The sequence below is a fragment of the Enoplosus armatus genome, chromosome 1, assembly GCF_043641665.1.
Source record: "Enoplosus armatus isolate fEnoArm2 chromosome 1, fEnoArm2.hap1, whole genome shotgun sequence".
Taxonomy (NCBI): domain Eukaryota; kingdom Metazoa; phylum Chordata; class Actinopteri; order Centrarchiformes; family Enoplosidae; genus Enoplosus; species Enoplosus armatus.
In genome coordinates this window covers 22,069,920-22,093,777 of record NC_092180.1, presented here as the reverse complement: position 1 = coordinate 22,093,777, position 23,858 = coordinate 22,069,920, and the positions used below count along the sequence as shown (strand labels likewise).

The 23,858-nt window shown below is 40.7% G+C and overlaps 1 protein-coding gene across 1 annotated transcript; it reads right to left on the bottom strand.

The window, feature by feature from the left end:
* Positions 1-5,324: 5,324 nt before the first annotated feature.
* LOC139282918 (protein mono-ADP-ribosyltransferase PARP6) lies at positions 5,325-20,308 on the bottom strand. Its single transcript, XM_070902830.1, has 21 exons — positions 20,201-20,308; positions 18,203-18,297; positions 17,763-17,823; positions 17,467-17,557; positions 17,233-17,299; positions 16,752-16,901; positions 14,938-15,088; positions 14,393-14,524; positions 13,859-13,954; positions 13,489-13,581; positions 13,112-13,237; positions 12,665-12,730; positions 12,314-12,381; positions 11,778-11,826; positions 11,506-11,618; positions 10,037-10,109; positions 8,143-8,212; positions 7,104-7,183; positions 6,765-6,828; positions 6,155-6,239; positions 5,325-5,427 (listed from the first exon to the last, which is right to left on the bottom strand). Exons 1-21 carry the CDS (start codon positions 20,306-20,308, stop codon positions 5,325-5,327), a joined length of 1,941 nt encoding a protein of 646 aa, XP_070758931.1.
* Positions 20,309-23,858: the final 3,550 nt, after the last annotated feature.

Genomic DNA, 23,858 nt, shown 5'->3' with positions numbered 1-23,858 from the left:
TTTCTAGCCTCTTCTTCTCCACCCCCAACAACCACCCACCCACACCCGCCTCCCCCTGGTCACCACACAGTGGTGCTGTTCTTTCCCAGTCACCCCCCAACTACCCCCTTCCTCTCCCCCCAAACACTGCCACCATCAGCTCTTCCATCCGTCGCCAACCCCATTCGCCTTCTTCGCCTCACACCACCATCCTTGCCATCTCTGAGGGACTAGACAAGGACTTGTACTCCATCATTCATATCCAGGGAGTAGGAGGAGGAGGAGGAGGCACTCCGCATGCACACAAATATAGAGTAACACCCGGGCTGAAAATTCAATAAAAAGCACTGACACTGACAGTGCTTGGTACTGTTTTGAATGGGAGTTTGGGCTTACTGGGGCTCTGGGCTGACTGTAAAGTAGGAAAATCGAATTCTGTTGTTTTTCTTCTCTCTCTTTGTTAAAAAAAAAACAACATTTTTGTATGCCATCCCTGCTCTCACAATGTCCACACAAGTCCATGCATGCTACACTGCTTGTAAGGTTCAGGAATCATGACTGTGCCTTTGTTCATACTGTAGCTTATTTCCAGCATTTCTCTCTAAAAATCACTAGACACTGGCTCCGTTGCACTCCTGGGAATTCACCACACCTCGTGCTCAACAAGTGCAACTGTCATATACCTGAATACCTCTTTTGTTTTGACTCACTGCATAAATTGCCGTCCTAACTCTGTGCAAACACAACTGAGAGAAACTCCTGCACATTTACCCTCCTTGGCGAATAAAGTGATTCTGATTCTGATGTGTCCCCCAAACTCTGCCCTTTAGTCTCCGTCTCTCTGTTAAGTCCATCTATCTCTCTGCCTGGCTGGCCAGGCTGTCTTCTGGTCTCGTCTACCTCTTTGTCTCTGTCCCGGGGGCCTCCGCAGCGTGCAGAGTAGCCTGCGAAGTCTTAACTCAAACGAGACCCCTTCGCGCCCCGTTAAACCACCGACCTTCTCTGTCACTCCTGTCGCCCGCTGCTGCCGACGACGGGGGCCTGAGCTGCAAGCTAAGAGACCCCAAGCTCAATAAAAGTGTGGGTGATTAAACAACTCCCTGTAATTGCTCCTTTTGTGCAGAAATCAAACGGTCACACTTATTACGGAGGCAGGAGAGAGGGAGGTTGGGAGCAGTTGCTTCCGCCGAGGGCCAGACACCCTCAGTGACCCTGTGCCCTCCCGTCACTACTCCTTTATCTGACCAAACAACCACTGTGTAGTGTGTGTGTGTGTGTGTGTGTGTGTGTGTGTGTGTGTGTGTGTGTTTACCTGCATGTGTGTGTGTGTGTGCTAATACCAAGTGCGTGTGTGCTAAGTATGCAAAGAAAGCAGTTGAAACAGGGCAAAGTAGAATAACACCAGAGCTCCCCTCAGTGGTGGATGATTGAACTACACAAGGAGAAGCCTCGGTAGGATCTAAGCGATGTGCAGTTGTGTGCCACCAGCCAGCTGGCTTTGGTAATGGGGGACAAAGCCAAACCAGGGGACCGTGTCCAACATGAGGGCCAGGTATCAGAGATCATAGTAACACATGAACCATACACATCATCTGCTAGTCACACACACATATACAGATATCAGTACAAGGGCCCAGCCACAGGCCCTGTCAGATGGGTCAGCTCACAAAGGGAGGGGCCCAATTATCAGTAGCCACAAATACACACATAAAAGTGCCTTTCAAGGGTCCAGGAGTGCTTCAGCTTCCCCATGATTAGGCCCACTCTCTACACACCCAGCACTTGTCATACACATACAGGGCCTCCTCTGCCAAAACAGCCATCGGACTGGACTTTTGCAGGGGAGCAGCGATGAGATGTGTTCGGTGGATTTGAAAGAGTAGAGCTTTCTGTGGTCAGAGAGAGAAAGTCAGACAGTGAGAGAGAGGGAGGGCAGACTGAGCAATTGGCTGGTCAACAACTATTAGTGATCTGCTCTTTTTGAGGTGAAAGCATACCCTGCCATATTTAACCAGGAGAGATTAGATTTGAAGAAATCGATGTGAACTTGAATGAATTTGTGATGCAATAGATTGAAAACATTTAGATGTAGTTTTAGCAAGCCTGTAGCTACTGCAGTACATGCCAATGTAATGGTTTGCCCTGCACCACTTCCTCCAGAACCAAATCAATAACTTTTGAAAGGACAATCTGTTTGAATGGGGATGTCATGCTTAAGGACTGTGGTGTTATGTTTCTATAATTTACTTATATTGTTTTAATAGTTTAGTATGATGGGGTGTATAGATAGTATTACCATTTATCTGAACAATTCATAGGTTATATCCCTTTTTCAGGTATCACTAGACCTCTCCTTAAAATTCCCATTTGCACAGTATGTATATTAACAATGTATGTGGTAATAGAATGACATGAGATATTTTGTTTATCATTTTCTATCTTTGTCTTTCTTCAGGGGTAGCATTGAGGTACAGTATTTTCACGAGAATCACGTAAGGAGCATATTTAGTTATGTGTAACCAACACACACAAACCACTCAAATTATATTTATACCAAGCATGTTTCAGTTTTTTATAATGCAGGATATAATGGCTCTATGAATAGAGGTGCTGATTGCAGATAATTGATTTACGTCACCACATGAACTTAAGAGGAAATTTGATTCATATGGAAACCGCAAACTGTAATTACACAAAGCATTATACTTCACCCATTATTACATGAACTTTTTCAAGTAATTATACATGTGAAAGTTATGAATATGAAATAAGTCTGGTTTGATCTTAAGACTAGACTTCAAATAGAATATAGGACTCTGGTGGTCTGCGAATATGTTGGTGGAGTAATGGTGCCCCCATCTGCCCAAAAATGCTAGCACAAAGCCTCAGCCACAAAAGCTGATTCTACATTTAATGGTCACACTATTATCCACAGAGACATCAAAGAAAAGGAGACTGTGTGTAAAACTGTGCAAAATCAGGCTTTATTCTTTTTTTTTTCCTGCATCGTCGCCTTTCATCATCATAATCACCATCATTGTCGTCAACATCATCTTTGAAAACATGACTCACCAGAGACAGACAGCCAGAGAAAAGATTCTCAAAGAGACTCGCAGCTCAAACCTCTTGGCAAAAACAGGCATCAGCTATTAGCACAGTCCCACAACACAATGAGTAAGCTGTACATGTCCACTTCTTTCTGGGCAATACAATTCATCAAGGTCTCCAATGTCCTTATTTACAATTTGCTCTCTTTCGGTGCCTCAAAGTCCATTCAGTAGTCAGAATTTTTTTTAGTTCCTGGAGACACTGAAAGCCCCAGTACAGACATGGTTAGGATGTTGGATATTATAGTCTTGCTGACTCCATAAATACTTTTTTCCCCTTTTTCCTCCATTACCCGTCTACTGCAGGTCCGAGGACAGTCCATTTCTCCAGTTTAGGCAAACGTTGAATAAGTGCAATGTCTAGTATAATGTCAAGAAAATACAAACCCACACGTACGTACATACATACATACATACAGTACATGACTAACTGATAAACTTGATTAGCTATACAAGGTTGCCATTCTCCAAGGTGAAACCATAGAATTGCACATTAATGCAGATCTATAACATCCAGTGTCCATTAGGTAGGGGCGCGCAGGATGTGAACTCCCCTGGACTGGACACTGTCAGTAGATAGTTTGGTAAAATTGTTCATGATTTTCTGTACAGTGGATTTTGTAGGTTGTGGATCCAATGGGGAGTGTAGTTCATACACAAAGAGTGGTAGTTTTTTTGAACATAGAACATAGGCAACACATATAACATGTCCACAGATTAAATCCAATCCACTGTTTTTTATTTCAGCAAGAGAGAGAGGATGGTGATATATGTATAATTAATTGCGATACTGCATCTGTATTGCTGTTGTGAGGGGTAAACCTCACAGCTTCAATTTGAGTTTAAGGTTTTACCCTGATATATCTTCCATTAAGCAATTTTTGACACCTAGGGAGCAGAGAGACATCAAACCAAACTCGCTGCAGATGGGCCTTGATACACTATTAGCAATTATTTTGTTAGCGGTCAAGAAATACATCTCTCATGAGTCTTTAACATAGATGTAGAATCAAAACCTTATTAGCACTGAAGCTGATGAATATGACATATTTGTTTTATCCTCATCAGAACGTCAAGCTGCTCAAGTATAGTGGTAGATACCCATTTTTCTTATATGAACAATTTACTCCAGCACCATATTTCAGCTTTTCAGACAGGCAGATGTAAGAAATATTCAAAAATAATTGTGGAGCGAAGGCTAGAGGAACAGAAGCTAGCCCAAAAAAAAAACCCCACAAACAATGAACTAAAAGCATCTGAAAGTGCAAAAAGCTTCAGACTATTAATTCTCAGAGGGATCCGTAGCAATACAAGCCCTTCTGCATAACAGAGCATCATTTCATTAAATGTCAAAACCAAGAATATCGTTAAACGGAGCTGTAAGGAAATTGTGTGACTCTTGTTGTTGACCCCCCGTTTTTATTCCTGTTGGTTTGACATTTGGGGGCTGTGAGGTTTTGAAAGTGCATCATCAATCAGAACTGTTTTAATACTATTAATGTCTGGATTTTCACATTTCATAAAAACAAAGTGCCTATAGTGTATGCAACTTGAGTTCAAACCACATCTCGCTTATTGGATTCTGGGAGCATCATCCAGGGAACAAGGACAAAATGACAAAGCAGTGCTTGCCCCTCATATAACCATGTCACAGACCTCAATTCATGTCTTTAGTCAATGAATATTAAATAAACAGATCAGAGATAATACCTTTGCAAACACGATAAGAGAACAAACTTCTATTTGCATGTAAATCCATCACTTATTTGCCACAAAGGATTATCATTTGGAATGATTTTTTTTTTACTGTATATTCACAAAGAGAAATGATATATGGAGATAATTAGTCTAAAGGATCAGTAAAAGTGCAGCAAAAAGGAGAAAGCCCAGTCGACCCTGGGTCTGAAAGTGTGTGTATGTGAGTAGAGCCATACCAGTGACTACTTCCTTTTCTCATCAGTGTGTTACGGTTCTGTTGGAAAGTGACATGAACTGAGAAAAGCAGACTGACTTTAACCAGGTTTAACTTAACTGAATGAACATGTAATGTGTAACCACTCAGAGATGAGGAACAAAGGAGACAGAGGAAAATGAGAGGACCAGAACAAAACGACTTTAGAAATAATGTGCTCAAGAGCTCCCTCAGCCTTCAATACCAGGCCTGAGGTCAGCTCGCCCAAACATTCGCTGTCTGCCTGCCTGTGTGCCTCCGCCAGAGAGACGTATGGAGAACCTCCATTAGCTGGAGTAGATCTGGGTCCCAATCACACGCATGATCTCCTTCTGCACCTTAGGCTCCTGGGTGTTGATGTTGGCATCTCCTACTTGGCCATCCTCATACCTGCACATATACATAGATTAGTTCACATATGGTTTCTTTTCATCCTTTCATCAACAGCTGCTTAAGTTTTAATCGTCCTCTCTTGCTCAATCCCTCAATTTTTCTGTTGTACTGTATGCTGCTATGACTTGGTGGTATAAGGGCCCAGTTTAAAGACAAATAGTTTCAGTTTATTCTTGACAAGGCATGATACAAATTATAGAAAAGTAACCTTTCCATAGAAAGATTAGCCTCTGTGAGTTGTTCTTGTCTAGGAAGCAAGTGGATTACAGTAATTTTAGAGGAGGCATTGTTCTGACACAACAAACCATCTTGTTTATATTCCAACAATATCAACCTTTTCTTCAAGCTGAAAAATACAACCATACACTCAGCACAAGTTCAGAATTGAATTACATTTAGCTGCAATTTAAATTTGATTGCAGGCCATCTCAGATCTAATTTCCAACTCAGAAGACAGCAGTGGACATGATAATAGACTTTTCCATCCGGTGAATGCGTGTGTCCAAAGCTTGAACTCGTGAACTCAAAGCGTGGACTCAAAGAAATAACATCAGCAGCCAGAGTGGATGCCATGTTTTATTTGCTGGGCTCCAAAACTTTGTTTTAAACATCATATTGAAAGGCTACAACCTGAGAGGAACCTACTTAACCTTAACCATCAGCACATTTATTCTGTTATTTTGTAATTCTGTGGAAATTAGTTAAAAGTGTTGGGAATACTTACACAAAAAAGAAGCGAGTACAGACGTGGTCGGATACTGGACACACCCAGATGTTACCGTGTTTCTGCAGATCCTTAGATGTGATAACTGTTTAAAAGAGAGAAGCATGTTTCACCAAAATTAATACATTTGTATTGGCAGTTTGTATTTACTGTACTTTCTTGATGTTCTATTATTATTGGTTGTAGTAATAGTGTTGGTGTTGCTTTTGGAATTACATACTGTAATACTACATAAGATATACTGCAGCTTAAGGGCTTAAACTCAGTTATTATCCTCACTAATGCACTTTATTTCTTGTTTATTTATTATGATAATTGCAATGACATTAATACACTAGTCACATTACCCAGGCTTATTTAGATTTTAATGGTCTGACTTTATTGCATTTTCTTCCTGTTCTGCTTTTCTTTTGTGAATGGTTTTCAAGTTGGATAAAGGACAGAATGCATTTACTAAAAAGTGTGTTTTAGGAAATTAATATACACTGTGTTATATTTGTTTTGTTGTTTTAAATGTGTATTTTTTTAGAGAGTTTATTAATCAAACTAATGCCACATATCCACCAATATCTTAGCTTTAACACGTAGTATACCTTCTGCTTGTTATTACCTTCACACAGAGCGATGCAGTTCAGATTTCGACTCTGAAGAAACCTTGATTGTATTGGACGGCTCTATTGAAAAAAGAGACAACAGTTAGGTCCCACCAAGCTGCTACAGTCAGTATCATGATCTAACTCAGCTAATGATGGTGTCCAGAGGACAGTTCAACATTTAATAATTACAAACACTGAAACAGCACAGAGTCTAATAGTCAGAATCAGGACGTAGTGATTGTATGAAACATCTGAAGCATAGAAATTCTAAAATACGTTCTGCCTCTTGAGCAACAGCCCTCATCTATGAATTCAATACATCTGTGAGGCCGTAACATGCCCAGCTCCTTCACCTGTGGTATGGTGTTCATGCGGTTGTAACGCTGCACCAGTTCATCTTTGGTGGGCATGCGGTGCTGTCCTTTCCCCATTCCTGCAAGAAACAGCACACAGAGAGCAAAAAAAGTCCTGAGTCAGAACGACCTTACCTCGAGTCACTCAAGCTGAGAAAAACCTTCCTCTAGTGGTCTTGAACAGAGAAATAATTTCCCACAGTGCTAACCTTCATATGAAGGTTATTGCTCAATAATGCTACTGAATATTTCTACACGAACTGCAACATTCAGTATCAACACAAAAAGATGATACAGCAAGTACCACTGTTATCATTTTTATTAGCAAAACTGTGTGCTTTAGATAGTATCATTAGTTCTGATCATTTGTGCCATCAACCGAAGTATTTTATTATTATTATAATAATATTATTTTATTCATATTTACTGGTTTTGATTGAGCAAAGACACAGTCAGCCAAATGAATATAACAAATGGAATAATGAATTCCATACCCATCCTTAAAACTGGGAAACCATTACTTAGGGGCTTGTTAATAGTAACAAATAACAGGTGGACCCATTTAGCAACCTGCTGTCCACATAACCAGCACCAAAACCAGACCACCATAGTATGGCCTCAAAACCAACCTCAGAAATTGTGTTTCAGCAGAAATACACAAGGGGAAGTAAGGTAAGGACTTATAGTTAAGTTTGAATGGCTCTAAACCCCCACCCTGTGAGAAGAAAACAATATAAAAAGCCAACAAAGTACAAGGTAACACATTCACTGACTGTCCCCGTTTACACAGCCACAGCATAATGTATGGTATGGTAGGCGGCACACAAGCTCAGAGAAAAGGCCCAAGGCCCAGCACCCAAAATGGATACACAACACAGAGCGGGACAACAAGATAGCATGGAAAGCTCCCACATGTGAAAATGAAGTGTTCAGGCCATATTACAAACACAGAGCATACTCAGTCAACGTGGTGGGAAAAAAAAGAGAGAGGGAGGGGGCACAGGGGGCTGGGGAGTGGTGAGGAATGAGCCGTTCCTACCTGAGTATCCAAAAGATATGCTGGAGATGGGGCTCAGATAGATGCCCTTTCCATACGCTGCCCCATGCAGCTTGGGTTTGAAAAGAGCAGGAAGGAAGGAAGGGTCACTGAGCAGTTGCACAGGACAGCCTCTCACTCACACACACACACACACACACACACACACACACACACACGGATGTACTCACACATACAGTGCAATACATACCAGTTCTACTGGAGTTAAATCACATGAAAGCATGTTTAAGTGTTTTATATGTTTCTGTGGCAGTTTACCTGGCAAACCCCACCAACCAAGCATACTAAATACACACACACACACACACACACACACACACACGCACACACACACACGCACACACACACGAAAGTCCAAAGACCGATGGCAAAGAGCCAAAGAAAGAAAAGATAGTTTTATTATTCCAGTGATCTGAGACATCTCCTATAATCCATACAGTGCCAACATATCTTTTTCTTTAACATAATGTAGTCCAGTGAAGATCAGGTGATGCTCTTGAATTTTTTGAATGAAATGTGTATAAAAAAAGTGTTCAGGTAATCAAGCAGTGCTGACATGAGAAATAAGACCATGTATGCTGACTTGAAGGTAAAGATGGTATGAGGATGACTGATGATGATGAGCCTCCACATAAGAATTTCCAGAATGAGAAAAACGAAAGGACCACAGGTGTAACATGGACAATAAGCCACAGTGATACCAAGGGGGAAACGAGAGGAAGAACAAAGAGCAACTTGAGAGTTTCGGAATAAAATGTGAGGGAGATGGAGGTCAGGACGTGGCACATTTGGAAGAAATCAAAAAGGAAGAATAGACGAGAGGTTTTGTGTGATGGCTGGAGCTGGAGGCAGACTCACTCCTGGCCCTCCTGTGAAACACAATGACAGAGGAAGGGGGAGGGTGTCAATGCTCAAGGTGAAAAGGAGAGGAGAAAGAGGAGGCGGGCGAGCACTGAGGCGAGATCAAAGATGGAGAGTTCAAAAAGTTGGAAGAACAAAAAAAGGCATAAATGAAACACATCAGCGTGATAGAGCAATCACGGGCGACGTGGAAGTTTCAAAGATCCTTGAGATTTCTGATTTAATTGTGTTTTATCTATTTTCAGGACATGCCGGTCTGTCTCAGAGCAGTCATTATCGTCCATATTGTGCAAATGAGACAATTATGCGCTCTCTAGTGCTCACTTCTTCTTTTCTTATATTATTATTTATTTATCTTTTGCAGACCTGGGTCACAAAGTGTAACACCAACCTTGGCAGAACAATATGAAGATGGAGATGGCTGCAGAGTAAAACAAGTGTGGTTTTCTGCTTTTGCCTTGAAACCATCTTTATGGTCCTGATTTAGTGAATTGTACCCATCTGGTATCAACTAGGTTTAAATGAACTCTTTAAATGATTTGACCCAAGTCTGAATAGATAATGAGTGGTGCCAGTTACTGACCTTTTATGGAAGCTCTCCTTAATCACCCACAGGAAGTCTATACTCACTACCATGAAGCTTGTCCTTTGCATCCTTCGGGGTCAGACCTAACCTACTCAGTGCTCTAGGTGGTTAACCCCACCAGGGCACACAGGCAGACTCCTGGCATCACAGCCGACACCACAGCCCCCTCCCTTTGTCCCACAACAGGAAGAGGCGTGCCGTCTGCTGCTGCCGGACGCAAAAAAAAGCAGCCGACATTGGCCAGGAAAAATCTCCCAGTGTGCTCTGCTCGCTAAAATGCCAATTGCAAAGCTGACGAAAGGGAAGCTGGCATCCATTAACTGCAAAAATGAATCAGCCGGACAGCGAGCCTGCTCTGTCTGAAAGCAGGTTTACTGTCCGAGAGGAGATGCATCGTAAATTCCAGCCAACTGCAAGGGTTTTACGTACCTGCAGTTTGGTATAAGAGGCATTGACTAGTCCATTTCTCAGAACAGAGTGCCAGTTCTCTATATGGGAACCACTAGAGCAAGTGTAGAGAGAGGGAGAGATAAGAAAGAAGAGATAAAACAAAAGTGCTGTGTGAATATTAACAGCGTGGATCTCAAGGTGCAATCGCTGACGTGTAGTGTCCAGATCCATGCCATGATAAAATAACACTGTGGCGCATTTTGTCTGAGTCCTTTGATTCATTAACAGGGAGTAACAAATTAAATTTTACTATTATATTATAATTATTTATTATTATATTATTTACTGTATTTGAAGATGTCATGAATTAATACAGTAAAAAGCTAGTATTAAAACTAGTATTTTGTAAAACCTACAAATTCATGAGATAAGATTCAAGCTGTCCTCTGCCAACCACAAAAGAGCTACTGTAGTCATCTATTTATACAATTTGTGCAAGGACATTTTGGGACAGTCTGTTACATCATCACAGTCCTCCAAATTTATATAATTGAATACTAAAAAAAATGTTGAAAGTATTGAAGATGAAGATCAAAGCTGACAAGCCATCACTGCTGTCTTTCAGTACAGGGTGGGTTGTATGAAAACATCTCCCATTGTAGGTATCTGGACTGTCTTAAAATAAAATACGACGGTCACAGGAGTGTCATAAGTGCAGTTATTTTTATCTAGTTTTGAAGTAGTACGGAGTTCTTCCCAAGGTCGAATAAATAAACAGGAAAAAGTTCTTACTTCAACTCATCAGCCGTTTATGGATTCCCTTTGAAATCTCATTAAACTGACTCTGAACATGTATTTATATTTTGTCTGTTTCTATTTATGTCAATATAAAACGATGGCAGCCAAGCTAACATACAAATTTGGCGTTTACTGTTGAGAATTATTAAATTTGTAGTACTAACCAGCCTAAAGAGAGACTGTTAGCAGTGCTCATGAGTCGGTTGTACCCTGCGAGTGCCCAGATGGGCCGTGTGTATCTTAAATATTCAGCAAAGCCCCATCTGCTACAGTACAAATCTCTATCTCACAGACGTTGCTGGCTCCATGTGCTGGCTTGGCAAGGTGGTTTCTCTGTCCAAGAGAACGGCCACTGCTCTGTGCTGTTGTTTGTTGTGGTTCCATAAAAATCTGCTAGAGTGGCTCCTCCATCCGCAACATAATGACCAGGTGTTACACTTACACGTGTTCATGTTTGACAGAGTACTGCTGTAATGCTAAATTATGCATGCATATTAGTGACTATGCTTGATTTGAGATCAATTATTTACAGTAAGTGATTTCTCACATTATATATGCCCAACAGCCACAAGCTTCACAATATAACTGCTAATTATTTTATACGTAACAGTCTACATGATTTGAACTCTTAAAAGCTATAAGCTAGTAATTCAGTGACTTTGATTGTATGACTACTGTGTCAGCTAATGGGAGGAACAAAGTGGACTCACTGGAAGGCAAAGGTGCTGCCGTATAGCTTCTTGGCAGTGCGAAAACGAGCCTCCTTGGCCGGGGGGCTGCTGAGCAGCAGGAACTGGTGGGAGGTGTGCATGAATTTCAGTTGCTATCACAATGAGATCATGAGGGACACGTGAGAGCAAGAGAGAGACAAACAGACAGATAGATAGAGAATGAGTATGAACCATGAAATTACATATTGTAGCATTTAAAAAACGAATTTGATATATAGGACACTTGACAGGATGTCACTCTGGTTCCCTACCCTACTCAGAGGCAGCTTGACAATATGAGACCTGTTACTGGAAATAATCCTGCAGGAAGACAGAGAGAGGACCGAAAAAGAAATAAAATAATGAGTAACAGAATTTGCACCCAACATAGTGCTACATTTTGCTTGAACCACAAAGCATACATTTTGACTTGTCAGTATGAAGAGCATAGGTGTTAACTAATAACATTAACGATGGCTCTGTTCTATTCAAGTGTTCCAGTAAGTCATGACAGTGAGCCAACTTGCACAATACCAGGACCCTGAAACCAAAGCAGCTAAATGGAATTCAGCCATCACTTTATTATTTACCGCTGTGCTTTTCCTACTGTGACATGTCAAAATGTCTTCCGTGAAAAAGGCCTATTGGCATAAACTGATAAGCATTATTGTGTTGTCCATGATCATATGATGATGTTTGATACTGCTCTCTACTGATGAGCAGTCCTGCATATTATTTTCTGAAATGAAATCCAACCCTGTTAACATGCAAAGTAAAGTCATTCTTCGAACAGACTGTCTCGACTCACCACTGTAGCAGGGGATGGGCCAAAGGGTCAAGTTTGTCCATCTGTTTCTTGATCTCTAGATATGAGCCCTGGAAGAACCAAACGAGCAAGTGTTAAGATACAGACTTTATGATGTGTTTTATACAAAGTACAGATGCAGTAAGGCCACAGTTGGTAAACAAGCAATAGAGAGAAGAAGAGTAAAAGATAAAAATGTAAAGTGTAACATTTTCAGTCATGGGGTGGACGGGAATAACAATCTGATATAAACTGAAACACTTTAGATTAGACTTTAGATATCGTAAACATTATACATCAAGCTTAACTGTAGCCTTAATCCACTGTGCCCCCCCCCCCACCTCCTTCTTGTACCTGGGTCATTTCCCGAATGGACATGACGCTGTCCAGTGCTTTCTGCAGTCTCTCATAATTCTTCTTCTGTGTTCATCGGTTGAGCCAAACATCCATTGTATGCAATGAGAGAGGGAACAACATACAGGCATCTCAAATCACTTGTACAGGTAGAAATTTGTTTAGTATTTCTAAATTCTTCCTATCCATGAAAAATAATGTTAACTGATACCCACTGCGCTATACTTCAACGATACAACTAATATTATAATCTTAAGCATTACTGTTACAGAACTTCATGCATTGAGTTTGTGAATAACTACAGTGATATTTCCTGGTTTTGTTCTGACAGCAGCAGTGGTTTTAACAGAGTAGGCGTCGTGTTTCACAGATTGATGTGTCATCTTGGAATGAAATTTGTGCATTGAGTTAGTCAGTGATCCTGATTCCAGCAGTGAGGATGCTGACCTTTGGGTTGAAGGCAAGAGTCTTGGGGTCATTGGGGTCGACGACTGATGGGTAGGGCTCAAAGATGATGCTTTTACGGGGAGACTCAAGAGCAGCTCGACACATAGCCACAAGCAGGTCCACCACCTGGGGAGAGAGGTAATCTACCTTTACATTTTATGCCTTTATCCGATGCTGTTATCATTATTATGATGCTTTTATTGAGTCAGTGTAACCTGCTCAATTCCAGTAACATATATATGTTTATATAACTTGTGTTTTTCTTTCATGTGTTTCATACTCTTTGATCTAGATTCCAATGGGATTTTTTGGGAAATAAGAATAAATCATTGCAGGAAAAAAATTATATCGTATATTATGTGTGGTGTTGTTGTCACCTCTGCTCCAGTGGCTACTTCCTCTGCAGCTCCGGACATCACACCCAGAGTGTAGAAGGAGAACACACACAGCTCCCTGGTGCACACAGCCGGCTATATAAACACACACACATGCACATAGACAGAGAGGGATGAAAATACACTTATTTCAATGTGTACTACATATCTACACACTCATGCACGCATATACTGACACACACTCTCTTCTTCACTCTTTGTCTTGCTCCCTCACAACAACCATTAACAGGATCATGATACTAATAGGGAGAGAAAATCTCACGTACATGCTGTTCATAACTTTTTCTTAACCAATATGGAATCATTCAATTATAAATCTATACTGTGTGTTTCTCTCTCTCGTCTCTGATACCTTCAGCATGGATCCGTTCTGAAAGACGTGCTGCTCATCACACACCACGCAGTACTCGTTGAGCGTGGGGATCCTCTGCTCTGAGTACTTCATTATCTGTTTTGGAGAAAAGTACAGTGGAAACCCCAGTTGTCACTCCCACCGCCAGCACTTCCATGTAAAGGAATAAAGACTAGTTTGGCAGCAGAATTGTTACAAAGCTATGATTTTGTACTGCAATTATGGCTGGCTTACCCTGTTACAAGGTCCTAGTACAACAATGCACCCCCTCCCTTGTCACTGTCAGCTACCAGCAGATACACAATCTACCACATAAATAGCTGATACGATAGGGCCCTCACATCCGAACAGATTGTAAGGTGGGCCTTTATTGTTGCTTACATACGAACAGTACGTACCTGAGCCGTTAGGGTTAGGGTTAGGTAAAAAAATATACTGTAAACTATTATATACTATTACATGCTGTGGAAGGACTCTCAAAGGACTGTTTGTAGGCGCCTTGTTAAGGAGACTCAGATCTCCTTGAGGTCTAACCTGCACTAAGAAGCCATACTCCAAGGTGGGGATGTTCTTGCAGTGGCCGCCCGCCTGGGATGAGAAAAACAATTCAATCAGCTGCCTCGTGGTAATCTGCGCTGGGGCCCTGGCCGCCGGGACAGCCACAGTCTGATGAGTCAAGTGAAGACAAAGCATTATGGGAAACCAGCCTCACCAGCCATGTTACGGTGGGGGTAAGGAAAAGGCTCAGGTGGGAACAGTGCAGGTGGTGGGTGACTGAGAAGAGGGTCAGAGTGGGTCACAGTGGATTGAAACAGAAAAGGAAAATACACAGTGCGCCTTTAAAAACAGCCTTCGTCATCAACATTTTGTGGAATTGTGAATGGTTTTGAACTCATTGTGAAAGAATTGTGAGTATAAGGTTTACAAGGACCACAACTTGATATGTGAGCGAGACACATTAAAGACATGTAAGTGGGAGGACAGTGGAAATTAATTTGTTAATTCTACAAATACAACTTTAAAATGAAAGGTATCTGACTCCAAATCTGAAAGATGTATTTGTCCAGACTGGTACTGACCTGGCTGTTTGGTGGGTAGCTGAAGAGCTCCCCTTTAGGGTTCTTCATGGTACATGAGATAGAGCGGTTCATCAGGCGGGTCACTCTCAGCTCAGGGACACTCAGCTTCCCTTTTAGAACTGTGTCTTGGATCAGAGGAAAACTTGGAGACCTAGAAAAAAAGAAAGACACAATTCATGCACGATGAGACAGTGCTAACGTTGTCATTGTCCACGTCTTTGTAAAAATGACTGGTGGAGGGCTTGGCTTCAAAGCTTCAAAGGCCTAATGAATACACTCTTAATTATCAATGACATCATTTGCAACATCTCCTCAGCTGTAATCTTGTATAATAAGACTGCCACGTGTTTACATGGTCAGTACCTGGGTGATGTTCACTCAGCTCTAGACACTTACAGCGTTATACTAGCTTAGACAACAGAAATCTGTTTGGGCAGTAGTTCAGTAAGTCACAAACTGTAAATATACAAGAACCAGTGTTCACTTCCACCATCCCTCTCAGTACATCATCCATGTACTCTCTTGACATGAGACTCCTGTCAAGTCTTGAGGATGTCAAGACAGCCTAGTAGTTAGTGAAGCTGACCTCCATCGAGTGGGCCGGGATTTAATCCCTGTGCACCCATAACTGTCAAAAGCATATCGGAGAAAGACAGAGGCTGAGAAGAGTATTTCCCCCTTGGGGAAATTGGTTGAGTGTGTCAAATTTGGAATTTCAGTCAATCTGCAAGATGCTGTGTCAGAGTTTCTTCTCCCCTGCTTGTCTTCTTTGCTACTGTTCTTTCACAGACAAACACTCATAAAGTATTTCCATCACTGTCTTAACAGCTCGCAGTTTGTTGGCCAGATGGATAGCATTTTAGCCTGATCCCCTCAGAAATCTCCTGATTCACAAAAGAATGAAGGTGGAAAACAAAAGAAAGACATAAAATAGAGATGCAACATAAAAGTAACACGTAAAATAGACATACTGTAGACATCATCCCTGTGAAACAGGATACTTCCTGGTGAAGACATCTCCACAATGAGGTATTAAGAATGTTTTGTGACCATGTACAGGTTGAATCACTAAAACGTAGGGGTGCATAGTGTACCCTACACCTTTATATGATTTATTCTTCAGAATTAAAAGTATATATTATTTATTATTCAATAATAAGCCATTCCAAAATTATAATTACCAACCAATTGTAAATCAATAAAGTTAATCTACAGCTATTTGTTTTTTCCTAAAAACCTTTGTGACAACTGAAATTTGCCCCTTTCTAATATTTATAAGAATTGCTTTCACTTGAGTTACAGGAGAAAGCATATCACAGTATAACAAATATCTACCTGCCGTGGAAACAATGCAAGAACAAACTGTAGATGTTACGCAAAAAAACCCCACTAAAATTGTTTTCTGTACTTGAGGTAAATTAATCTGTGCTCTTCGCTTTGAGTAATTGCACACACTTGGAAACAGTGAAGTGTTTAGAAATAAATCATAACAACAAAAACAGACATCATCATCCAAATCAAGCATCACAATCACAGAAGAATAGGTGAGCTGTACTACTGGAAACAACAGATGTGATGATTTTGCAATGAAATGAAACAATATCTGCAATAGCACTTATCAGATATTGTCAAAAATGTCAATACATGCACATTTGTTTGAAAATGTTGTGAATGATGATTTACAGCTTACATTTATTCTGGATTGGAGTGTCAGTTACTATCCTAAAATGTGCAGCATGCTGTATGTAAAACATGGCAACAAACCATGGTTGTGTAGATGAAAGTGATGCAGAGTGAGAGAGAGAGAGACCTACTTGGGTATGGGGGAGAAGATGCTGAGCCCGGCGCGGAACTTCTTGATGGTTCCTCCAGCTTTGAACCAGCTGTGCCTCTTCTCCTGTTGGGCCTTGAGGAACTCATTACTGAGGTGCTTCCACTGCTGTGAGGTGAACGTACTCAGGATCCTGCCATGTTACAAAAAAAAGGAGAGTCGAGCAGGAAGAAATGTGAGCGAACCTGGCTCTTGTACATTATTATTTTGTGTGAGCGGATTAGTCAACCAAAAGATTACAAACACTAAAGACTACAATGAAATGTTTATGCTTTATTCATCTATTTTGTAGGTCTATTGGTAACTTTAAATTGAAAAATACGGATTTTGTTACTTGTATTTCTGCTGCTGCACATTTGGCTGTGCAAAATGAGGTTAAATTATGAAATCTACAATACACAATTTCACTATAAAACATTATATATAATATAACATAACATAATACAACAGACCACATGACTTACTTTTTGAGTTGCAGGCCCAGGCTGAAGCCTTCTTTATTGGAGGGCTGGAACACTTCTACTGACGGCTCTGAGTAAAGATGACTAACATTATTACACAGATACACACACACTCTCTTTCTTTCACTCTCCCTCTTGTATAGCACATATTGTACTCACCTCCTACGCTCAGTGAGTGGCACAAATACCTAAAGTCCCTCCCAGAAAACCAACATCCACACTGACATCTTTACTCACCAGGCCCATCGAGGTACTGAGAAAGAGAAAAGCGCAGTCTCAGAATAATGGGCTCTGTTCTGATAACTTTCCAAGCTGTCGCAACCTCCTCCTGAGTCAGACACACACACACATACACACATACACACAAATATACAGAGTTAGCATCCTAATTAGGGCCATTTCTCATTACATGAATAAATTATGAGCATGCAATGTATTATAAATGATGTGTTACTTTGCAAAATGTCAACGCTGGAATAGTAATAGGCAAAGACGGAGGAGGTGTGTGCAGAGAGAGAAGAATGCTGACTCACATCTAAGAAACCGATGTTAATATGAAGATCAATGTCCACGTCATCGATGGTTCCATACTCCCTGTTCAGAGACACAACAACAGATTCAGTTCATTTACCATAAGTAATGGGATGCATTACACTCCAACCTTTTCAACTGATTATCCCTTAAGGGAGAAAAATAACAGTTATTTTTTTTCCTATTTTGCCAGACAGTGCCTTGTTATAATTAGTACATATTATCTTTGAATCGTGCCCGTGTACAGCATATGGCAAATTAAGAAGTGGAAGAAGCAAACTGAATCCTACCATCAATTGGTTATCTTGCTTGTTTCAAGATATTTCAAAACAGGTCTCAAACAGTTTGTGTGTGTGTGTGTGTGTGTGTGTGTGTGTGTGTGTGCGTGTGTGTGTGTGTGTGTGTGTGTGTGTGTGTGCGTGTGCGTGTGTGTGTGCTGTACCTAACAGAGACAGCGCTGTCAGTGTAGATATCTTTTACTGCCTCAATATCTGCATCCAGTTGAGGGTGGCGGTACAGGTCAGCAGCACAGCTCCCCTGTAACAAGCAGGGCATTAAGGCCGGTCACAATTACAGCACAGAACACGCTATATAACAGTGGTTCCCAACCTGTTTTGTCTGACGTACCCCCAAAGCCCTGTCAGGTGAATTCAATTACCCTTCCTTGACCCGTCATGATAATCTGAAGTTTAAAATGATTTTGAAGGGGTTGTTGTATAACACATTTGATTATATCAAAGGTACTGTTACAATCATGTTTGCACACAATTGAACTGTCAGTGTTTAGGTCGGTTTGGTCAAGTTTGTATTCATACTACATCCACTTGTAGTCGCAGAAGCTCAAGGTTTCAAGCATTTATCCATTATTTTTAGCTAACTATTTCAACTGTTTATCCATTACTTTTAGTTATCTGTTTAGACCTCTGTGCTCACTTGCTGACATGTTTTTCACACACTCTCAATCGCTACACATAGTGCTTTCAAATCAGCTGAGCTACTCAATCTTTTCAACCCCGCTCCAGACCAGGTTCTCACGGCATTGGCGTGTCATGAAATTAAATCCCAGCTGTAAAATATAAGAATTTGCCTTTAAGCAATTAGGAAGTCCAGTTCAACATGGCTTGTTCCATTTAGTCAGCTTTTCCAAGCTCTGATCCAACATCAAGCACATAAAATCAGACAGTTACATAACATGATGTTTGATAAAAAGGAAGGAACAAAACATTTTGTTCAGGCAATGACAATCTTTATGAATAAGATGTGTGCACCTTATCAAACATTGGTAATTAATTATTGCATTACAAGCAAAGTAAAATTATATATTTCTGGAATTTTTCACTGACCGTTTTATATCCTGTCATTTAATATGTTCTGTGGCTACCTCAGCACATTTGGTATCCTCCATAAATAGCATTTTCAAGTATTAATAATAATAGTTGACCTAAGTTTGTCATAAGTGTCCCTGGTGTCTAGACTTGAAATCAGACTCTCATATCCTTGGCTCTGAGTGTGTAGAACAGATCCAACACTTTCATCCTTATCTTCACTACGCCGCTTTCATGTTCTCAGACTGCATAGAAATGAGCTTTAAGTCCCAGACTGGATTTACATTTCAATCACAAGACTTGGAAGATAACGGTAAAAAAGGACGACTAACAGATTAAGATCGTATATGGAAGTGAAAGCATTGAAGTTTACGAGATGAGATTACATTACATTAAATGACGGCCACGGAAATGAATTTGACAGTGGTGCTTGAGATTGATGCTTAAGGTTGCATAGGGTGATAGTACTAAACCTGCATTGTACTTTAGTGGTAAATGTCATTGTCAGTTTGCAAAAACTCCTAGTGGAGACCAAGCCCAGAACCTTATGAAACATTGACACATGCCTTACATTTTAACAGAATATCTTGCTTCAGATGAATTTAAATGTTTGTTCTGCTAGCAGCGAGGCATTGGGATAAAAAAATTTCAGTCAGCCGGTCCGTCTGTTCTACACTACCAGGGCAAAATATCTCAACAACTATTCACCACATTGCTATGACATTTGGTCTAATCCACAAAAGAATGACTCCCTGACTTATTGTCTGGCGCCACCATCAGGTCAAACAATTGCCCTTGACAAACACCAACAGGTCTATGACAATATCTTGAAAAGTAAGGGCTAGTTTGCAGAGGTTATTCATGGTTAAATGGTCAAATTACTGTGTGTTTTTTACCCTGCCAACATATTACAGCAGTAGAACTTGTACGTCAGGAAAACACATCCTACCTAATTTGAAACAACTAGTTTGACTAGAGTAATTTTTTTTTTTTAAATAACAGTATGGTATTATTTTGATATTAAAAAGCTGGTAATACTGACGTGCATCAGTGTTGAAAACAAAATTTCAGCATCCTGACAAACATATAGATTTACTGTAGGAAGGGTAATGTACCTGAATGCCATACAGGAACTGCTCCGACTCGTTCTCCCCGTCCGACTCCTCGTCTGTCCAACACTGGCCTTTGATGTCCTGTGGGCCGACACATTGTGAAAAGGCCATTATAGTGGAGGGGAAAGAAGATGCAACCTCTTTCTATCATCCTTTCATCTCACATCCTTTCTCACATCTCCCTATTTAGCCTCCCGTTCAAGGGCTTCAAAACACTGCTTTATATAGCATGTCAAAGAGAGAGAAGAAAAAGAGGCGTGATTTATTTCTAAAAGACAGGATATTCTCTGAATTCAACTGACAATTAATACAAATATCTGTCTTTTTTGAGAAAAATAACTATGTCTCGTAATTTCCGGCAAAGCCTGAAACCTGGACGCCCTGTTGCACAAACCTACAGCATTTAATGTATTTAATGTACTTTGAAACTTGAGACTATGGAAAGTCTGGACGTCTGTGAGTAGCCACAGAAATGTCATTTTATTTAATTTACCACTTTCTAAATCTTAAACAAAACCATGAATGGGCGACACAGCTTAATCATATGCAGGGATTACACCAATAGGATTCTATCTGTCTTACCATTGGGTCTGCTGTTCATAGGGCTCACTCAGACAGGTTTAGGCCTTTGAATACTGCCAACCATTGCAGCCTATTTCCAGGTGGAAGGAACGAGAGCAGAAAACCGGAGAGCTTTGACTGACCACCTCTCTTTCTTCTGCACTCCTTGGAACTGCAAAACCTTAGAGAAATAGAAATTCAAATTCAGCACAGGAAGAAAACATGAAACAAAGAGGCCATCTCCAGTGATGCCATGCTTTGTAAATGGTGCCCTCCTCTTCTTTTCTTTAAATGGTCTGCACTTCACCTTGCCATGTATCCTAGCAACAGCCATCTCTGCCTCCTTTCAGAGTGGCATTAATCACTGTGGAGAGAATGTGTGGGAGATATGTGCTGTACGTTCAGTGCCCAGGATGTCTCAATTTCTTTATTTTGTTTGTTTGTTTTTTTGTTTTTTTACCAGGAACTTCATCTATTAATATTGAAGCAGCAAAAGGCTGGCACACTTATAGACACACAGCGGAAACAGCACATCTGCTGATGTTTAGACTGACGTTTTTGATTTGCCTGGCAAACAAAAGGGAGGACATTTTTGAAATGCCACGTAGTTTCCTGGGTTATCATAAGGACAGTACATTGTGGCCACAGGGTGTCAAGTAAAAAAAAATCAAAGACATTTCTTAATGATTTAACATAATAAAATAATAGTATAAAGGAATAGTCACAGCTGTCATGATGAGGAAAAAAAAGATCTTGAATTTTATATGGTCCAATTTTAAAGATAAATTATGATAAAATCAGAAGTAAACCTGCAAGGGTAAGCAACATGACTGATATAACACAGGCAGCTACAGCACACTGTGTCTCTTAGCGGCCCGTCACATTTTGTGTCGGACATGTAAACAATGAACATGGTGTCTTTTTAACAAGTCTTAAAGCTGCAGATGCAGAGTTGCATGTTTCACACTGCAGAATCAGAATACAAATTAAAATGCACATAGTCTAGTGCACATCTAACCAAAATAATAAAGAATTTCTTCTGTTTATTCGGACTGAATCATGAGACATTTGCAGACAAAGACTGGATGGCACTACAGGACAGACTGGCTTTACAAAACCATTAAGCATGACGGCATCTATGATGTATATAGGTCAATATAATTAAATTAACACCAATTGTTCATTTCCTTTTTGTTTGCTGCACCAACATAAGACACTAACCCCATCTCTACCATTATCTGGCTATTATCTACATGTCCACACAAAATAATCATAATACTGTGTTTTTCTCTTGCTGATTATGGATATCCGTCCTTTTTCCTGTTACAGTTTGGCTGCTTTCTTGTCTAAAACACCCTTGCAGACGTCAGCTACACCCCATTAAACACGGCACTCCCGTCATCACCACGTCTTCCACTTCAGATCTTCAGACCTTTTCTCTATGTGTCTGCTACCCTGCCATGTCCTCAACCCAGCTAGCATCTACAGTCCTCCACCGCCCCCACTCCCCGCCATTCCCACAGCCTCTGTCGTCTCACATACCAATAGAGTCACCGACGAACGAACCCCCCCCCACCCCCCACATCCACCACCACTGTCCCCATTCCTCCTTCTGATAATATTAAACACAAACACAGATGCAGTCAGGCGGATTTTCCCCTCCCCCCACCCCATCCATCCACACTTACCTCCACAGAGGATGGAGACTCGGATGCTGTCCTTGCCTCAGCTGCTCCCCCTCTTAAAGGGCACACCTGCCTCTATGTCTCGGCGGCTGTTTTCCACTGAAACGATAGATGACAATAAGCCCATTAAAATAAGATATTAGAGGGGCCAGAGACGCAATCCCCCGATTCTACAGCGTCTGTCTCTCTGCTTGTGGTGTGCGTCTGCGAGCAATCCAGCTGGTGTGTGTTAGTCTGTGTGTTTATCTATTGCAGATCTCTGCTCCTACTGCTGTCTTATATTTTGCCTGACAACACTGATGGGTCTGAGCATGCTCAGTGAGAGCAGGCAAGCTAGTCATGTGACCTGCAGCTGACTGCACTGCTGCTGAGAAATAAGAGGAAAAATGGAGGAAGACTGGCTCTGCTCGTGTATATGCGTCTGCCTGTGTGTTTGTGTGTTGTGTGTGTGGTTGCAAGTCAGTGTCTATTGCTGTGCAATCATACAATCAACATTTGTGCTCTGATCTAATTGAAAAATGTACCTAATATTTAAATTATTATTAACAATTGTAATAGCTATATTTCAGTAACATCTGCAAAAATGAATATAACATTAGAAAAAAATATTACATCTGCTGTATCTATGATAAACTGTGTCATTGTGTGCATGTGTGAGACAATGGCCATTAGGCCTTTGAGCTAATCAGTCTTTACCCTCATTACCTCAAAGTATCTATTTAAGAACTGACCTAAAGAATGGACGGATTAATGAACAGGTGTTAGGCCAACTGTCTGCTCAATGTCTGGCTGTAGTCAGGAGACAAAGAGAAAATGAAGATCTTCACACTTTTACTTGGCACACAATCAGGCTAACTAAAGGGCGCTGACCCCGATGGCACAATATAAATACATTGACATTATGCCATAGTTGCTACGACAACCAAGGTTATACTGCCTAGTATTTCTTTTATATGAGGGGTGGAAGGTATGAAGTGAGGTTATAGGTGTTGCAGGTTCAAATGAAGAGCTCACTATTGTAGTAATCCTAGAACAACCCCCCACCTTCCACTTACAGAGAAACTGTCACTTCACTGTACAACAATAACCAGTACATTATTTCTGAATGCAGCTGAAAATGCAAATTGCAACCAAATGAGAACTTTCTGAAATACAACATCTCTCTTCTTTTGTGAAAGAAATAAACTGTTAAGTCTCTCTTAAATATAAATAAGCTGCACTTATAGTATTTGGTCAGCTAAGAACACACTTTATCTACAGTACTTTAAAATAAAAATTCAATACTTGACAATCAGTAAAGCAAAATTGGTTCCCATTAGAGACATTTCACATCTATTGTGTCCTTTTTCTTTTTTTATCGTTTTATCATCATAAAATAATAAATATGGAATTGTGCTATTTTAGTTCTTCTAAGT